General features: G+C 42.1%; 1 protein-coding gene across 1 annotated transcript in view; it reads right to left on the bottom strand.

Moving 5' to 3' along the window:
• The window catches only part of LOC124712344 (hemicentin-2-like), a 479,653-nt gene extending 461,352 nt beyond the window's left edge, over positions 1–18,301 (bottom strand). Inside the window, exon 1 of the mRNA XM_047242640.1 lies at positions 18,261–18,301. Coding sequence (XP_047098596.1) covers positions 18,261–18,301 — 41 coding nt within the window. The remainder of the gene's footprint in view (positions 1–18,260) is intronic.
• Positions 18,302–19,130: the final 829 nt, after the last annotated feature.

Raw genomic sequence — 19,130 nt, 5'->3', positions numbered from 1 at the left:
GTTCATTGGTTGAAACAGGAAACCTTCTTCTCTCTTGGCTTAACACATTCCAGCTGCGAGGCGGGTCGTGGAAAGCACTCCCAAGGAAGTTTGAGAAAAGTTGTCTGCATTTTGGGTGACGGACAACGACATAATGAGGGTCATTGAAGTATGTCCAAAAATCAAGTACAGAGTCTACAGTTTGTCCAAATAGGTAGTGAATAGCATGTCTGCGAATCCAATTCACAGCATTGGTCTTTGTCCGAGGAAAATAGTCACGTTCCGGAAATAATAATGAAAGGGGAGTAATCCGATCCGGAATGTCCAGCGTTAGAAAAGCCACAATACGACGAACCAAGTGCCAAACCTCCGCCGCCGGTCCGCAAACAAACCGGTGTTCATCATTGTCTGGCACTCCACACGTGGAACATAGAGGTGATTGGGCGAGGTGGATACGATGAAGGCGAAATTGGTTGATTTGCTTACCATTGGCAGTTAGGTACCAGACAGATTGAACATTAGTGTCAAGGTAACAGGCGAACACCGCGCGCCATACATGACGCTAGTCAACCTGGGGGAACTTTTGTTCAATAGGGTTAGGTGGACGACCTAATTGGAGGACATTGTATACTGCCTTTGTCTTGAGTAAAAGTTGTCTTGGTAAGGTGAGGCGTAGATAACTGAGTTCAAGAAAGAAGTATCGTATATAATGGAACTGGGACGGAACATCCGAGATCATCACTGGGGCTGACGCTCAGTTAAGCAAGCAGATGGCTCTAGGGCTATCGGTGAGCATTAGATGTGCGTGTGGTATAACCGAGACTGAATATTACAAGGTCTGCTCAAGATAGATTCCACTACTGCTTATAACAGACGACAAAATTGAAAGTCAAGCCATTTGATTAGAACTGCTCAAACAGTTTTGTGTTAGTGGGGTGGCCTTTCTGTCACGTATCATTTTATGTGGAGAAAACAAAATGGCAGTCACCCCCAGCAACCACAAAAAAAAAAAATCGAGGTGGTAAACTCTTCCGGCAAGTCATGATATCGTTGATGTCATTCTCGTGGATGTTTTGCCAATGGAATTTGTTGCCGATTTGGGTTGGAAACCATTGCCTCACCCATCCTATAATCCAGGTCCAATGCCCCCGGATTGTAAAACAGATGTAAATTGTAAAAGAAATTGTGACTGATCTTGTCACCAATTTCTAACGCTTTTGAAGAAATATGCTCTGAGATGTAACACCTGGCAGTGGTATTCATGAAACTTAGAATCAGAAGCCAGGCAAAGCCTACTAACTAAATGAAATGTCCCCATGCGCTCTATTATAATATTGTCGAAACTCCATGTTGGTGTTTCTTATGCATTCCCCAGGAAAAGATAGTTTGAGATCTTGTCAAAAGACGCCACAGATAATATCGAACATGTAATCGGCACATTCCTACCCGCATTCACAGAGAACATTTCATCCCTGCTTGAGATGGCTAATTTTTAATGTTATCGAGTAATCAACGTAGTGAATCAATTTTTTTAATAACATCTGTCCAATGTACGTACCAACAAACAGATGTCCTCAAAACTCAACATGTGGAATGGTAATCTGTATAAAAGTAGTAACCTACAAGACATACAAACAGTATGAATGTACGAGGTCATGCTAAAAATTAATTCCTCCATGTATATTAGACGGTCGACTTTCTCTGTTCAGTAACTCAAATGGCAACCTTTTGCCGCTATAGCACTCTGAATTGTACTGTGTAAGGTGGCGGTGTGTAACGCAACTACACTCCTGGAAATTGAAATAAGAACACCGTGAAGTCATTGTCCCAGGAAGAGGAAACTTTATTGACACATTCCTGGGGTCAGATACATCACATGATCACACTGACAGAACCACAGGCACATAGACACAGGCAACAGAGCATGCACAATGTCGGCACTAGTACAGTGTATATCCACCTTTCGCAGCAATGCAGGCTGCTATTCTCCCATAGAGACGATCGTAGAGTTGCTGGATGTAGTCCTGTGGAACGGCTTGCCATGCCATTTCCACCTGGCGCCTCAGTTGGACCAGCGTTCGTGCTGGACGTGCAGACCGCGTGAGACGACGCTTCATCCAGTCCCAAACATGCTCAATGGGAGACAGATCCGGAGATCTTGCTGGCCAGGGTAGTTGACTTACACCTTCTAGAGCACGTTGGGTGGCACGGGATACATGCGGACGTGCATTGTCCTGTTGGAACAGCAAGTTCCCTTGCCGGTCTAGGAATGGTAGAACGATGGGTTCGATGACGGTTTGGATGTACCGTGCACTATTCAGTGTCCCCTCGACGATCACCAGTGGTGTACGGCCAGTGTAGGAGATCGCTCCCCACACCATGATGCCGGGTGTTGGCCCTGTGTGCCTCGGTCGTATGCAGTCCTGATTGTGGCGCTCACCCGCACGGCGCCAAACACGCATACGACCATCATTGGCACCAAGGCAGAAGCGACTTTCATCGCTGAAGACGACACGTCTCCATTCGTCCCTCGATTCACGCCTGTCGCGACACCACTGGAGGCGGGCTGCACGATGTTGGGGCGTGAGCGGAAGACGGCCTAACGGCGTGCGGGACCGTAGCCCAGCTTCATGGAGACGGTTGCGAATGGTCCTCGCCGATACCCCAGGAGCAACAGTGTCCCTAATTTGCTGGGAAGTGGCGGTGCGGTCCCCTACGGCACTGCGTAGGATCCTACGGTCTTGGCGTGCATCCGTGCGTCGCTGCGGTCCGGTCCCAGGTCGACGGGCACGTGCACCTTCCGCCGACCACTGGCGACAACATCGATGTACTGTGGAGACCTCACGCCCCACGTGTTGAGCAATTCGGCGGTACGTCCACCCGGCCTCCCGCATGCCCACTATACGCCCTCGCTCAAAGTCCGTCAACTGCACATACGGTTCACGTCCACGCTGTCGCGGCATGCTACCAGTGTTAAAGACTGCGATGGAGCTCCGTATGCCACGGCAAACTGGCTGACACTGACGGCGGCGGTGCACAAATGCTGCGCAGCTAGCGCCATTCGACGGCCAACACCGCGGTTCCTGGTGTGTCCGCTGTGCCGTGCGTGTGATCATTGCTTGTACAGCCCTCTCGCAGAGTCCGGAGCAAGTATGGTGGGTCTGACACACCGGTGTCAATGTGTTCTTTTTTCCATTTCCAGGAGTGTATGTTAGTGCGTTACAAACAGCATGCTGTAATCGAGTTTATAACCGCAGAAAACTTGCATAGAAGGTTAAAAGTTGAGTCTATCTGCACCTGTAATGTGCTATGTTGGAGTTAGCCCAGCGTCTGTATCAGAGCTTAAAGTGCTTCCAAAGCGTTAAGAACTCCTTCGAGGGCTTCATTTTCACAGTGATGAAGCGGTGCATGCAAAGGTGCGTTTGTGGGTACGTCATCAAACATTCTGCAGCAACGGCATGAACAAACTGTTCTTTCGTTGGCAGAAATGTGTTCGTCGCCGGCGTGACTAGGTTCAGAAATAAATTTGTATGTATGAAGAATAAAGATGTGTACTGATAATAAATTTTCTTTTATGTAAAAACCTTTAAGAAATTTCACATTAAAAATTCGGAGGCTTTACTTTTCACCATGTCCTCCTAAGCTGTGATTTTCACCATATCCATTCAGTGTTCACGTTCTTTGACATTATTTCTGATTACACACTGTAATGTATCACTATAAGATTTCAATCCTTTGAGTGGAGCCTGTTGTACCAGTCGTAAGTAGGAATGACTATGAGGTGATTATTCAGATTCGCAGAACAGAATTTATGTCTCCAACCTGCATTACCTCCAATGTCACCTGACGCTGCATTAGTTATCTATGAAAAATAACTTTTTCTCTTTGCAAGTACTACGATTTGCATTTGTAGAATTAATTTTGTTCACCATTCCTTTTAATAATAACCGAATACTCGTGACCAGGGCAAATGTTTGTTACATACTCGGACTTAGCGCAGTGTATAAACAGCATTGCTCAAATTTCACAGGACATTCGTCGTTTTATGTAGGCGATGTGCGGGTAATGCTTGTTCCACAATTTCCGCAAACGTGACGTCACTTCGACGTCACGCGCAATATCGACGACCGCAAGATTGGCTATCGAATTTGTGGCAAGGAAGAATAGGAATATTATTGCTCCTCACTTCACTCGCCGCTATTTAAAATGTCCTCTTAGTTTCCTACCTGACCATACATTCGAAAGTCGCTGGATATTCGGAAGTAAATGAGACAGACATTTAAGAGAAGAAAAAATACAAATCTTACTGCAGCTGGTTTTAGTTGCGCCATTTAAAGCTGTACTCTTAGGTTCCAGCCTAACCACACATTCGAAAATTTCCATAATTCGGAAATAAAGGGCGAATTGTTAGTGATAAGGCAGAATATGAATTTTATTGCTGTTAGTTTCAGACGCAGCAATTACAGGTGTCCTCTTAGGTTCGTGTCTATCCACACCCCCGGAAATCGCCACACATTCGCGAATAAACAGTGAAATATTTGTGACAAGGAGGAATATGAATGTTAATGCTCCCCGTTTCACCCGCTGTCCTCTTAGGCTCTCGCATAACTACACATTTGAAAGGCGGAGATATTCAGAGATAAAGAGCCAAATATTTGTGAGAAGGAAGAATATGAATTCTATTGTTACTAGTTTCAGTCGCAGCAAGTTAGGCTGCCCTCATAGGTTCCTGCCTAGCCACATACTCGGAAGTCACTAAATATTTATTTCACCTTTCGTTCTCAGGTCAGACTGTATGTAAAGAGCATCAAATATTGCAGAACATACTTGTATTACACTCGTAAGAATGTAACATAACATCTTCGCAACGCTACCGGTTCTTGAATTACAGCTTCTGTTACCGTTTGGGCGAGTTAATTTAAGATGCATAGAGCCTGTCCCTAGTAATTGCAATTTTTAGATTGATTTTTTAAGAATGCATGAATTCGTTCAAATCTTTCTTTTCACTGTAATGAAAATCAAGGATAACCATCTGCTAACTTTGCTTTTTGTTTTTCTTGTAAGACATATCTGATAATCTACAGTTTACCTGACCGACGTTAGTTTGCTTAAGTTCACTGCCGTTCTAGCCGTGTTTTTCTTGCTGTTATTCTTATCTAACACCAGATTCTTCAGTCTCTGTAAGATACCTAGATTATATTGTTCAGTTTATAATCGATCAAGCTCTATTCCATATTTTTCTTCTCAAAATATGTCCAAAAATTCCAAAGAAAATTCCCGACATTGACCTTAATTCGAACTTTTTCTCAAAGACGCTATTAGGGATATAATCGAACGAATGTACTGTCATTTCTATTGCTTGTCTGTGTAATCTTCCAACTCTCTACATTTATTACATCAGTTAACAGTGGCTGAAATAAAAGTCGATACTTCCCTGCAGTAGCCGACGCACCTTTAAGTCCATCCTTGCAAAGTAAATTCCTTAAAATTTCACTTTATACAATTCAATGCACAATGACTTGGATGCTTTTATAGTTTTATGTCGCAGATTCGAGAATTAAATTTCACCTTTGGTGTCGTTATACATGTTATATGAAACACAGATAAGGTATGCAGCCTCAGTAACTTAAGGTTCAGGAAAGTTTGTCAATTTAAAAAAGAGTCTTCAACTTTCCATAGCTTTCTTACTTACTCATCTCTTAGAGAGCGAGTGTTGAATACGAAGTAGCGAAGAGTGAGTTTAACACGTAATGTTCTACAGTAGGCGTCACTTGAAAGTGATATACATTCTATACATACTTCCACAAAGTGAAATTCGCATAAATAATCGACAGCAGATTAACAAGAGATACTTATGTCCACAACTACAACGCTAGAAGAGTAAATGACATTTTCTTACACGTGATTAAACTTGGCTGCGTATAAAAAGGAGTTGAATAGGTACGCAAGCATCTTTTTGAATTTTCCAATCTTAATTTGTCTTAAAGGTAGAAAATAAAGTTTTAAATCCTTCTGCTGCTTAGGAGAATATTTAATTAAACATAGGTAGAACGTGAAATACAGTGAAAAATATGCTTCTTTTGTGAAATCTGCTTTTTAAGTGTTACCACTTGTATGAATATCAAGAGCTCAGATGTAAACCCAGTTCTAAGCAAAGAAGGGAAAGCAGATAGGTGGAAGGAGTATATAGAGGGTCTATACAAGGACGATGTACTTCAGGACCATATTCTGGAAATGGAAGAGAATGTAGATGAAGACGAAATGGGAGATACAATACTGCGTGAAGAGTTTGACAGAGCACTGAAAGACCAGAGTCCAAACAATGCCCCTGGAGTAGACAACATTCCATTAGAACTACTGATGGCCTTGGGAGAGCCAGTCCTGACGAAACTCTACCATCTGGTGAGCAAGATGTATGAGACAGGCGAAATACCCTCAGACTTCAAGAAGAATATAATAATTCCAATCCCAAAGAAAGCAGGTGTTGACAGATGTGAAACTTACCGAACAATCAGTTTAATAAGCTACAGCTGCAAAATACTAACGCGACTTCTTTACAGACGAATGGAAAAAGTGGTAGAAGTCGCCCTCGGGGAAGATCAGTTTGTATTCCGTAGAAATATTGGAACACGTGAGGCAATACTGACCTTACGACTTATCTTAGAAGAAAGATTAAGGAAAGGCAAACCTACGTTTCTAGCATTTGTAGACTTAGAGAAAGCTTTTGACAATATTGACTGGAATACCCTCTTTCAAATTCTAAAGGTGGCAGGGATAAAATACAGGGAGCGAAAGGTTATTTACAATTTGTACAGAAACCAGATGGCAGTTATAAGAACCGAGGGACATGAAAGGGAAGCAGGTGGTTGGGAAGGGAGTGAGACAGGGTTGTAGCCTCTCCCCGATGTTATTCAATATGTATATTGAGCAAGCAGTAAAGGAAACAAAAGAAAAATTCGGAGTAGGTATTAAAATCCATGGAGAAGAAATAAAAACTTTGAGGTTCGCTGATGACATTGTAATTCTGTCAAAGACAGCAAAGGACCTGGAAGAGCAGCTGAACAGAATGAAGATGGTCTCGAAAGGAGGATATAAGATGAACATCAACAAAAGTAAAACGATAACAATGGAATGTAGTCGAACTAAATCGGGTGACGCTGCGGGAATTAGATTAGGAAATAAGACGCTTAAAGTAGTAATTGAGTATTGCTATTTGGGGAGCAAAATAACTGATGATGGTCGAAGTAGAGAGGATATAAAATGTAGACTGGCAATGGCAAGGAAAGCGTTTTTGAAAAAGAGAAATTTGTTAACATCGAATATTGATTTAAGTGTCAGGAAGTCGTTTCTGAAAGTATTTGTATGGAGTGTAGCTATGTATGGAAGTGAATCATGGACGATAAATAGTTTGGACAAGAAGAGAATAGAAGCTTTCGAAATGTGGTGCTACAGAAGAATGCTGAAGATTAGATGGGTAGATCACATAACCAATGAGGAGGTATTGAACAGGATTCGGGAGAAGAGGAGTTTATGGCACAACTTGACAAGAAGGAGGGACCGGTTGGTAGGACATGTTCTGAGGCATCAAGGGATCACAAATTTAGCATTGGAGGACAGCGTGGAGAGTAAAAATCGTAGAGGGAGACCAAGAGATGAATACACTAAGCAGATTCAGAAGGATGTAGGTTGCAGTAAGTACTGGGAGATGAAGAAGCTTGCACAGGATAGATTAGCATGGAGAGCTGCATCAAACCAGTCTCAGGACTGAAGACCACAACAACAACAACAACAACAACAAGTGTTAGCTTGAGTGGTAACCAAGACAACGTAACATTACGCGTATGTAGGCAAGCTAGTTGGTGACCTAAAATTGGTACTGGGTAACGTGAATTTATTTAAGAATTTCTGCAGCCCCAGGGCCGATAGCAGGACGCGGCCGGCCGGGCCGCCACGGCCGCTACAGGAAAAGCCACTTGCGTTAACGGATGTGTAGAAAATCCGTAAGCTGAGATGTGGATGGCGGAAGCTAGCCTAACCTTTGTGCAGAATATGCTTCAGGAAATGTCGGAGTGTCAGGTACTCTTAAAGATGATTAAGTTACAGCCCTTTGTGATTCGACAATAACTCATATCAAATACTAATTCGAATCTGAATACATCGGCTATCTCAGATACATGAGAAGCATTCAGTGACACAACAATGTATCAATATCTTTAGAGCTATCTAAGTTAATATTTCATAGCGGATAAATATTTTCACAGTGCCCCTCTAAAAACTTTTAATTGCTTCATGCGTTTTCAACGAAGAATAGCTCAGATGACAGCACTATAATTATTGTCCTTGAAAGCTACGTGCCTGTATCTATATTATTTATTGACTATGACGTCATTTATATACATCGTATTCCTCATATTAACACAGCCAATGTATACAGCTTGAATACCTCACACATTGTCATACATTTTTCGTTATTTGATAAACATTTACTGTTTTTCCTGTCATTTTATTTAAACGTTGACTCCAAGTGCTATTAAAAACAAGGTAATTTAAAAGTGGTCAATCGCTTGTGTTAGCTGATACCACTGTTGTAAGGAGTGTCGAAAGACGTTTCTGTCAAGGAGGCGTAACCAATTGTTTTAAACAATACTTAAGAACAGTCTGTTGCCATTTATCGCAAGCACAGTTGCGCAATAATGCTGGCTTACTCATTTATGAACCAACTGTTACTTATATCTGAGTGTAATGGAAGGCTTATGACATTTCTTTATTTGAATACTATTGTAATATATTATTTTAATCCGGGAAGTGCTATCAGATTGCCCTTTTCTCACATGATATACTGCGAGCTATGGGTCAAGGGCAGCAGGCAGATTCCAGTTTTCCGGAAAGCATTTGAATCATATCAGATCCGTACAGCTTAAGGACAATGTACGATATCCTATTCTTGGTGGGGATGACCTTCAGCCAGTAAGAGTTGGACAGTGGCGGATCAGGGCAGGACTCGAGTGGATGCTTTAGCGACTGGAAAAAAGGGCAGGTGACTCCAGTAAATACGAAGGGTAAAAGAACGGACCCGCAAAATCATATATCTATATCTCTAATTTCGGTTTGCTGCAGAATCATTGAATACATTCTCAGTTCGAATATCATAAACTTTCTTGAGACCGAGAGGTGTCTTCACTAATCAGCATGGTTTTAGAAAGCATCGTACGTGCGAAACACAGAGTGCCCTTTCTCACATGATATACTGCGAACTATGAATCAAGGGCACAAAGAAGATTCTATATTTCCAGAATTCCGGAGAGCATTTGACAAGGTGCCTCACTGCAGGCTGTTAACGAAGGTATGAGCGCATGGATAAGTTCCCAGTCATGTAAATGCCTCGAAGACTTCTTAAGTAATAGAACCCAGTATGTCGTCCTCGACGGCGAACGTACATCAGTCAAGGGTAACGTCAGTAGTGCCCCAGGGACGTGTAATAGGACCGTTGTAATTCTTTGTATACATAAATGATCTGGCGGACGGGGTGGGCAGCAATCGGCAATTGTTTGCTGATGATGGTGTGGTATGCGGTAAGGTGTCGAAGTTGAATAACTGTAGGAAGACAGAAGACGGCCTACATAATTTCTAGTTGGTGTGATGAATGGCAACTAGCTTTAAATGTGGAAAAATGTAAGTTAATGCGGATGAGTAGGAAGAACTGTTTGGCTAACGCTGAAAAACATGAGCCGACCGTTGTGGCCGAGCGGTTCTAGGCGCTTCAGTCTGGAACCGCGCGACCACTACCGTGGCAGTTTCGAATCCTGCCTCGGGCGTGGATGTGTGTGATGTCCTTAGGTTAGTTAGGTTTAAGTTCTAGGGGACTGATGAGCTCAGATGTTAAGTCCCATAGTGCTCAGAGCCATTTGGACATTTGATTTGCACAACATGAAATACACAAGGGGCCGACCTATTCGTCACAACGGTTTTGAGGAACTCCTGACAATAAATGTGAGTGAAGTTTCGAATTTGATAAATGTCTTCAACCTCTGTAATATTATATTCTTTCTAAGAGACTGCATTTTGAAGAGAGCAGTAGTGTGTGTTGGATAGTCCAGCTGTGTACTAGCCGCTCGGGTGGCCGAGCGGTTCTAGGCGCTACAGTCTGGATCCGCGCGACCGCTTGTGACATTGATCTGTAAATGTAAATATTTCCACTGTTTCCACCAACTTTAAAGCGTACTACATTCGGATATATTCAACTGTTTCCGCGGTTCATATGATGGTATTATTGGTGACAGTGGTATGGAACGCAGCTTTACAACAATACTAAACTAACAACGGACAGGATATTTCAGAAATTAAATTGATTGGGCGTTGGGATGAGTGGTTGTGGAATAATATTGAGCATACAAAATACTTATATTGTGCAACCTCCAGAGTATTGTGGCAGGGGCACCGGCATTTCATAATCATTGCGGATGTTCTAAACACTGTTCACAGATGTTGAAAACTAAGCTTCTGAAAATCCAATTGTAAGTATTTAAGAATGAGTAACACTTGGTAAAGATAAACAAACTAACGTTTATTACGTTCTTTTTCCACACTTCTTAATTATTACAAAATGTAATCCATACTCCACATAAAGTTTTTTCATTTTTTCAGGTCTTTGTGTTGTTTCTCTCACTCATTAAGAACGTGTTCCTACGATCAGCGCATCGTTTCATGTAAATCTTCGCCACAGTGTAAATGTTCAAGTTTATTCCTTCTTTTTCATGAACATGCATGATAGCATTATCGTTCAATTTCCCTTGCGACATGGTTTTTATGTGTCATTTTGTTGGAGATCAGTTCCACCGGGTTCGTCGCTTTGACTTGCTGTTTTGTGGCGTGATTCGGTTTTAGTGCTGTGGTGGCACTCTTTATTTAAACTTTTGGGGACAAAATCGTGAATTTTCGAACTTAAAAGTTCGCCAGTCCGCCGTCATAGGTGGCGGTCTATGCCTCGTTGCGATCAGGCTTTGGTTTTGTATTTTTTCCATGTGCTTTTTAGCTTTATTGTCAACAAGTCAATGTTTCCTAGTTCTCTTGGTTTGTGTCTATGATCCAACATGACTTAGCCGGCCGGAGTGGCCGTGCGGTTCTAGGCGCTACAGTCTGGAACCGAGCGACCGCTACGGTCGCAGGTTCGAATCCTGCCTCGGGCATGGATGTGTGTGATGTCCTTAGGTTAGTTAGGTTTAATTAGTTCTAAGCTCTAGGCTACTGATGACCTCAGAAGTTAAGTCGCATAGTGCTCAGAGCCAGAGCCAACATGACTTAGACTGATGTGCTAATCTTCTAACATGAGTTAGTAAATATTCTATTGTAAGTGGTTGTATAAATATAAATTTGTCTGGCGCCTCATTCTTCTAAGATGAAATAGTAAATAGCATATCCTATATGATTATATATAATACTGTGGTATCTTCTGCTGTTAGTGAGCCTGCCTTTAGGTTGGTGGCTTTCTGATTCTGCATGGGAGTCGTTGTTTGTGCCACGTCTTGTTTTGGCTTGTGCCAATGTTTCTTTGGTGTCTGCTATTTTCTTTATAAACGTCTAGATTTTTGTAGATTGCTATGGCCAACTTCTTTACTGGTTTCTACTGGTCCAAGGTTTTGTGAAGGGTTGTTACTTTTGTCCATATGGGAGCGTCTAAAATTCATCGAAGGACATTAATCTGGACTGTCTGGAGTTTGTATTTTTTCCTTTTGCTGGCTGTTCCCCATGATGTGCAGCCGTAGGTCATGGTGGGGAGGGCCATTGTTTTATATAGGGTCCTCTTGGTTTCTTGTCTCATATTTTAGCTCTTCCAGGGTGGCAATGGGGCTTTAGGAAGGTTGAGCGGTTTGGTTTTCTTCGAGATGATGTGTTGGTGGTAAGTTATTGAAATAGACGGCTCTCCCCCCTGCTGTCTTGAGTGTCATCTTGTTTAGGCGGCTCCAGTTTTCCACTGTACCGAGTTGACGTTGAAGTTTCCTGGTATTAGCCGGGTGTCTTTTGCCGCTTGTGAAAAAGGCAGTATTGTCCACGAATTGGGCTATATGTCGCCTTCGATGCTAAGGATATCGTTGGCATAAATGTTGAATAGCATTTGGGAGAGGACTGTTCCTTGCGGTTTCCCTGCGTGGAGTGTTCTGCGAGAATAGCGTTTGCCGTTTACTTCGACCACGAATTGCCTGCTGGAGACGAAATCGTCAAGGCGTTTGGCGTAGGTTTTTGGAATAGTAGTTTGTTGCATTATTTTCCAGGTTACATTGTTGGCCACACCTCGTCGAAGGCTTTCTCGCAGTCCAGGAAGACGGCGGGGGTGGAGTTTTTATGTTCATGTTGTAGGCGATATGATCAGTCAAAGTACCTGTAGCTTGGCTGCGACTTCTTGCTGAAAGCCGAATAGCAGCTCTGGTCTCATGGTTCTGTCTTCCAGAAGGGCGGTTTATATTCTTTCCAGGATTATCCTTTCAAATAGTGTGGGCATGGTTGGTAGTAAGCACATGGGTTTATTATCGGCGTGGATTTTTCGGTCTTTTAGTGATTTGGAAATTGTGGTTAGTTTGGCTAGTTTACAAGCTCAGGAAAAGTAGCTTAACTTCGTGCATAGCGGCACTCTCTCTTTTCTGGGCATGTTTTGAGATGCATGTGTGTGATTTTATCAAGACCGAGTGCAGAGCCTCCTTTCCTCTTATGAATTTCTTTGCGGATTTCTGTGGGTGTGGCAAGTCTTGATATCGTAGTTGGAACATTATTTTGGAGTGCTTAGACTGACTGAGCTACTGCCATGTCGTGCTGGTCGCAATGGTGTTGTAAAAGTCATCCATACTTTGTACTCCGAAGCCAGGAGGTCATTTCGGAGTTAGCTTCTGCAGCTAATTCTAGCAATGCACTACAATTTGGATTTTTGTCTGTGTAACCACAGAATGCTAACCCCTGTACGATGAGATGACGCCGCTGCGGTCGCAGGTTCGAATCCTCGTCGAAAACATTGCACCTCGTTGTTGCTTACCTACATCCGGTATAGTTTTCCTTTTCAAACCAGGAAGATAAGTGTAAACAAAAACATCGCTTCCAGGTGGGGAGTCCGTGACATTTCTCTCTTAAGTATAAACTTTACTGATCATTGATTATTATTGATTCCATTATTCATTTCCATTATTGATTTCCATATCTGATGTGTAATCTATAATTTTGTAGACCAACAAAAAATGTATGGAAACTAGAGACATGGAAAGTCGAAAACTAACGAGTATGCCGTCTGTAATTCAGCCTTGAACTTTTGTGTATTTATTTGATCTAATAATGCAGTTCAACAGCAGTCCTCAAAGTGAAGCAGATGTTTCGCCTGAAAAGACAAATTTTCCGAAATGCAATAAAATAAACAGGAGGAAGCACTGATGTAGACTGTCGTGGAAACAGTAGAAGCATTGATGTAGACTGTTGTGGAAACGGTATTTCAGACTGTGAGCTACACCCAGTAAGGACAGAGAGATGTGTAAAGGTAGGTAAGTGGCCAACTTTACAAAAACGCAGTGTGGGACGTTTTGTGGATGTGGGTGGGGACTGAGGATAAGTGACTTGAGTATTTCGGCTGCAAGGAAATTAGAAATGAAACATAGGTTACGAATATGTTCATTTCTTTTTAAATTCATACTTTTGACGTAAGTGACATCTTTGATTAATTCTGGATATTGATTTGGAATTTCATAAAAATTTTCACGAGTTTCCATATTGAATGCTACAATGAGCATTACATTAGCGCTTCAGTCTGAATTGACGATTTTTCAACCTCCACATGGTATTCATCAACGAAATTACTCGTTCGGTAAGTGCGTTCGTCCCTGGCAAACTGAGCAGGTACTGGACGATGGTCAGACAGTTTATTTGCCGTTCGTTAAGTTTTTCGAACACCTCTAGCCACCGTTGCTCCATACTGTTTTTCATCCCTTCCCATCTCTTCAGAACATCGTGGTCCACGTAATTTGAGACGTGGTTAACTTCGTCGAACAAGTTACCTTCTGCTATTATCATGGTAAGTCTGCTCTACGCCAGCCCTTTTTAGGCACTGTTTCAGCTCAGTCCCATTACATGTTCCGAATTGACTGTACTGATGAATATTTCTTTAAGTACTAGATGCAGCTGTGAGAGAAGTTACGTATATGCCCCGTAAAATAATTCTGTCAATTTCCCCCCCCCCCCCCCCCCCCAAACTTTACTTAAGTTATTTCGTATGTCCAGAGGAGGAATACAATCGTTTTCTAAGAGGTAATGTATTTGTTTTTCACATCGAAAAACAAGTGGTAAACTTGTGTAAAGCTAATTTTGTCTCCTTCCAATATTTTCACTAAATAGTCAAATAATGCAGTTTGAAACGGTGTTTTACACAACTGTCGGACCTCGCATCCTACAATTTTAACTGAAAACACGGTAAACACAAGGAGCTGCAAATCCAAATGATTAATATATGAATTTCAGCCAAGCTCCGAGCATTTGTTAGAGAAGAATGCCGATAGTTTTTCTTGGGACAAAAAGTATGCTTTCAGTGGTACATGCGTTTTCAAGAGCATCTCAACTGTTTTACCATATCAAAAATTTATTTTGTACTGCATTCCGCCTTTCGCAAGAATCATCGAGAGCTTCTACATGCACTGTACGTATATGAAAGAACGAATATATCTTCATAACAATATATTCGACGTGCACTTGCAACAACTCTTCTAATTTTTTATAGCATTGTGTGCAATGTGTACTGCGCACCCCACACCAACTATTTTTCTTCCTAAGCCCTTTTGAATCTGAGCAAAACGTTACATTGCCCTTCACGGTGAACTCCAGCAAAATTTGTATTGGCATTATCAGCACAGATTCCAATCACTTTCTCTTTAAGGTCGCGCTTTTCAAGAATCTCCATTAAAGAATCATATATAACGCGTGCAGTTTCGCCAGGTAAATCTAATATTTCGATGTTAATTCCAGTTGTAGGATGAAAATACTACACTAGCATGGGAAATTTTTTGACGTTTTTATGGTTTGAAACATCTGTACTTTCCCTATACAGGTAAATGGGACACCATTGGGTTCTTTCATCAGGCTGTCTAAAGAATACGGTGCAATCACCCACTCTTTACAGTTGCCTTGCACTTAGTTTCGCGTACTGAAACTTTTTTCAAATACTCATCATCATCATCATCATCATCATCATCATTTAAGACTGATTATGCCTTTGAGCGTTCAGTCTGGAGCATAGCCCCCCTTATAAAATTCCTCCATGATCCCCTATTCAGTGCTAACATTGGTGCCTCTTCTGATGTTAAACCTATTACTTCAAAATCATTCTTAACCGAATCCAGGTACCTTCTCCTTGGTCTGCCCCGACTCCTCCTACCCTCTACTGCTGAACCCATGAGTCTCTTGGGTAACCTTGCTTCTCCCATGCGTGTAACATGACCCCACCATCTAAGCCTGTTCGCCCTGACTGCTACATCTATAGAGTTCATTCCCAGTTTTTCTTAGATTTCCTCATTGTGGACACCCTCCTGCCATTGTTCCCATCTACTAGTACCTGCAATCATCCTAGCTACTTTCATATCCGTAACCTCAACCTTATTGATAAGGTAACCTGAATCCACCCAGCTTTCGCTCCCATACAACAAAGTTGGTCGAAAGATTGAACGGTGCACAGATAACTTAGTCTTGGTACTGACTTCCTTCTTGCAGAAGAGAGTAGATCGTAGCTGAGCGCTCACTGCATTAGCCTTGCTACACCTCGCTTCCAGTTCTTTCACTATGTTGCCATTCTGTGAGAATATGCATCCTAAGTACTTGAAACCGTCCACCTATTCTAACTTTGTTCCTCCTATTTGGCACTCAATCCGTTTATATTTCTTTCCCACTGACATTACTTTCGTTTTGGAGATGCTAATCTTCATACCATAGTCCTTACATTTCTGATCTAGCTCTGAAATATTACTCTGCAAACTTTCAATCGAATCTGCCATCACAACTAAGTCATCCGTATATGCAAGACTGCTTATTTTGTGTTCACATATCTTAATCTCACCCAGCCAGTCTATTGTTTTCAACATATGATCCATAAATAATATGAACAACAATGGAGACAGGTGCAGCCTTGTCTTACCCCTGAAACTACTCTGAACCATGAACTCAGTTTACCGTCAACTCTAACTGCTGCCTCACTAGCCATGTAAAGACCTTTAATTGCTAGCAAAAGTTTGCCTCCTATTCCATAATCTCGTAGAACAGACATTAACTTCCTCCTAGGAACCCGGTCATATGCCTTTTCTAGATCTATAAAGCATAGATACAATTCCCTGTTCCACTCACAACACTTCTCCATTATTTGTCGTAAGCTAAAGATCTGGCCCTGACAACCTCTAAGAGGCCTAAACCCACACTGATTTTCATCCAATTGGTCCTCAACTAATATTCGCACTTTCCTTTCAACAATACCTGAGAAGATTTTACCCACAACGCTGATTAAAGAGATACCTCTGTAGTTGTTACAATCTTTTCTGTTTCCATGTTTAAAGATTGGTGTGATTACTGCTTTTGTCCAGTCTGATGGAACCTGTCCCGACTCCCAGGCCATTTCAATTATCCTGTGTAGCCATTTAAGACCTGACATTCCACTGTACTTGATGAGTTCCGACTTAATTTCATCCACCCCAGCTGCTTTATTGCACTGCAATCTATTGAGCATTTTCTCCACTTCCTCAAACGTGATCCTATTTCCATCATCATTCCTATCCCATTCTACCTCGAAATCTGAAACATTACTGATCGTATTTTCACCTACATTGAGCAACTCTTCAAAATATTCCCTCCATCTGCCCAAGGCATCCACAGGATTCACCAGCAGTTTTCCTGACCTGTCCAAAATACTTGTCATTTCCTTCTTACCTCCCTTTCGAAGACTGCTAATTACACTCCAGAATGGTTTTCCAGCAGCTTGACCCAATGTCTCCAACCTGTTTCCAAAATCTTCCCAAGATTTCTTCTTGGATGCTGCAATTATCTGTTTGGCTTTGTTTCTTTCTTCAACATAACTTTCTCTGTCTACCTGAGTTCTAGTATGTAGCCATTTTTGATACGCCTTCTTTTTCCTTTTACAGGCTGCCTTGACTGTCATTCCACCACGCTGTTTGCTTCATCCTACCTTTACACACTACTGTTCCAAGACATTCTTTAGCCACTTCTAGTACTGTGTCCCTGTACCTTGTCCATTCCTTTTCCAATGACTGTAATTGACTACATTCAACTAACTGGTACCTTTCTGAGATCGCTGTTATGTACTTGTGCCTGATTTCCTTATCCTGAAGTTTCTCCACTCTTATCCTCCTACATATGGACCTGACCTCCTACACTTTCGGGCTCGCAATCCCAATTTCACTGCAGATTAAATAATGATCAGTGTCATCAAAGAATCCCCTGAATACACGTGTGTCCCTCACAGCCTTCCTGAATTCCTGATCTGTTATTATATAGTCAACGACAGATCTGGTTCCCCTGCTTTCCCAAGAATACCGGTGAATGTTCTTATGTTTAAAAAAGGAGTTTGTGATTACTAAGCCCATACTGGCACAGAAATCCAAGAGTTGCTGCCCGTCCCTGTTGGCCTCCATATCTTCTCCAAATTTACCCATAACCTTTTCATACCCTTCTGTTCGATTTCCAATCCTGGCGTTAAAATCACCCATGAGCAGAACACTGTCCTTGTCCTTTACTCTAACAACTACATCACTGAGTGCCTCATAAAAACTATCTATCTTGATCAGTCCCTTCACAATGCGAATATACTGACACAATCCTAATTTTCTTGCTAGACACTGTCAAATCTATCCACATCAGTCGTTCGTTTACATACCTTATTGCAACTACGCTGGGTTCCATTTCTTTCCTGATGTAAAGCCCTACACCCCATTGTGCTATTCCTGCTTTGACTCCTGACAAGTAGACCTTGTATTCTCCCACTTCTTCTTCTTTCTCACCCCTTACCCGAATGTCACTAACAGCTAAAACGTCCAGCCCCATCTTACTTGCAGCCTCTGCCAGCTCTACCTTCTTCCAAGAGTAGCCCCCATTGATATTAATAGCTCCCCATCTCATTACCATTTGTTTGCCAAGTCGTATCTTAGGAGTCCCTGGTTTGTCAGTTAGAGGTGGGACTCCGTCACCTCCAAAGGTCCGAGGCATTTTTAAATTAATTTAGTAATGCGCTCTACCAATCTAAATCGCTGATTTTGACTCACCGAGTGGGAGGCTTACAAAACTCAGCCCCATGCAGGTGCATGTTCGCCGTATTTTTGCCATCGCGAGTAAGTTGACAGTGACGACGATGTACCAACAGCTGTCAGCGCTTTTCCATGCTCGTCAAATGCCGTTATTTATCGTGTTTGCCGCCGTGAATTACGGAAAACATGCCTTTGCATATATTTCACCATACTGCAGAATGTGTTGAACACTTCTGTACAAAACAGAAATTTCTTGCAGGTATTGGGTGAACTTACACTTTCGATTTTTCGCTGTCGGCGGCTTTGATGAGTAATACAAGCATATTACTTCAAGAAACTGGGCGAGCCAGACACAAGCAGACAAATTCGTGTCACCGCGCGGACTAATTTAAACTCCAAATAATCGCTGCCAACCTCAGGGAGCTAACAGTGTTCGTTATTTTTGTTATGCTAATTACGTTGTATTACAACACACTTACTTCAATCTCATTTTCTTTTCGACAAATAAGAACTGCATTTTAAGATGAAGGGCCTTTATAATTCGCTTTCAAGAATGCTTGTTACATCTGTGAAATTTATTCGGTAGCAGCTGCCTGGTACGAGGAAAGCGCAACCGTAGGTTGCTGGCGCCAGTCAGCATTTTGCCCTCTCCCATTCTCGCTCCAAGCAGAACCAGATAACTTCTCCTCCGCATCCCACACATAACAGACTAATCCGTCAACTTTTCACAGGAGCTGTACTGGCGCTTTCTCACCTTGCCTAAAACAGTTGTATGCTATATTTCTTTCTCTTTCACTTGCACGTGACAATGAAAGCTATTGCACATAGTCACACAGAGATTCTGTGTTGATTACTTGACTGTTACTTCCTATGACATGTGAAGGTGAG

Source organism: Schistocerca piceifrons, chromosome 8 (genome assembly GCF_021461385.2).
Source record: "Schistocerca piceifrons isolate TAMUIC-IGC-003096 chromosome 8, iqSchPice1.1, whole genome shotgun sequence".
Taxonomy (NCBI): domain Eukaryota; kingdom Metazoa; phylum Arthropoda; class Insecta; order Orthoptera; family Acrididae; genus Schistocerca; species Schistocerca piceifrons.
Note: the sequence above shows the minus strand (reverse complement) of the source record. Positions and strands in the feature narration are given on the sequence as shown.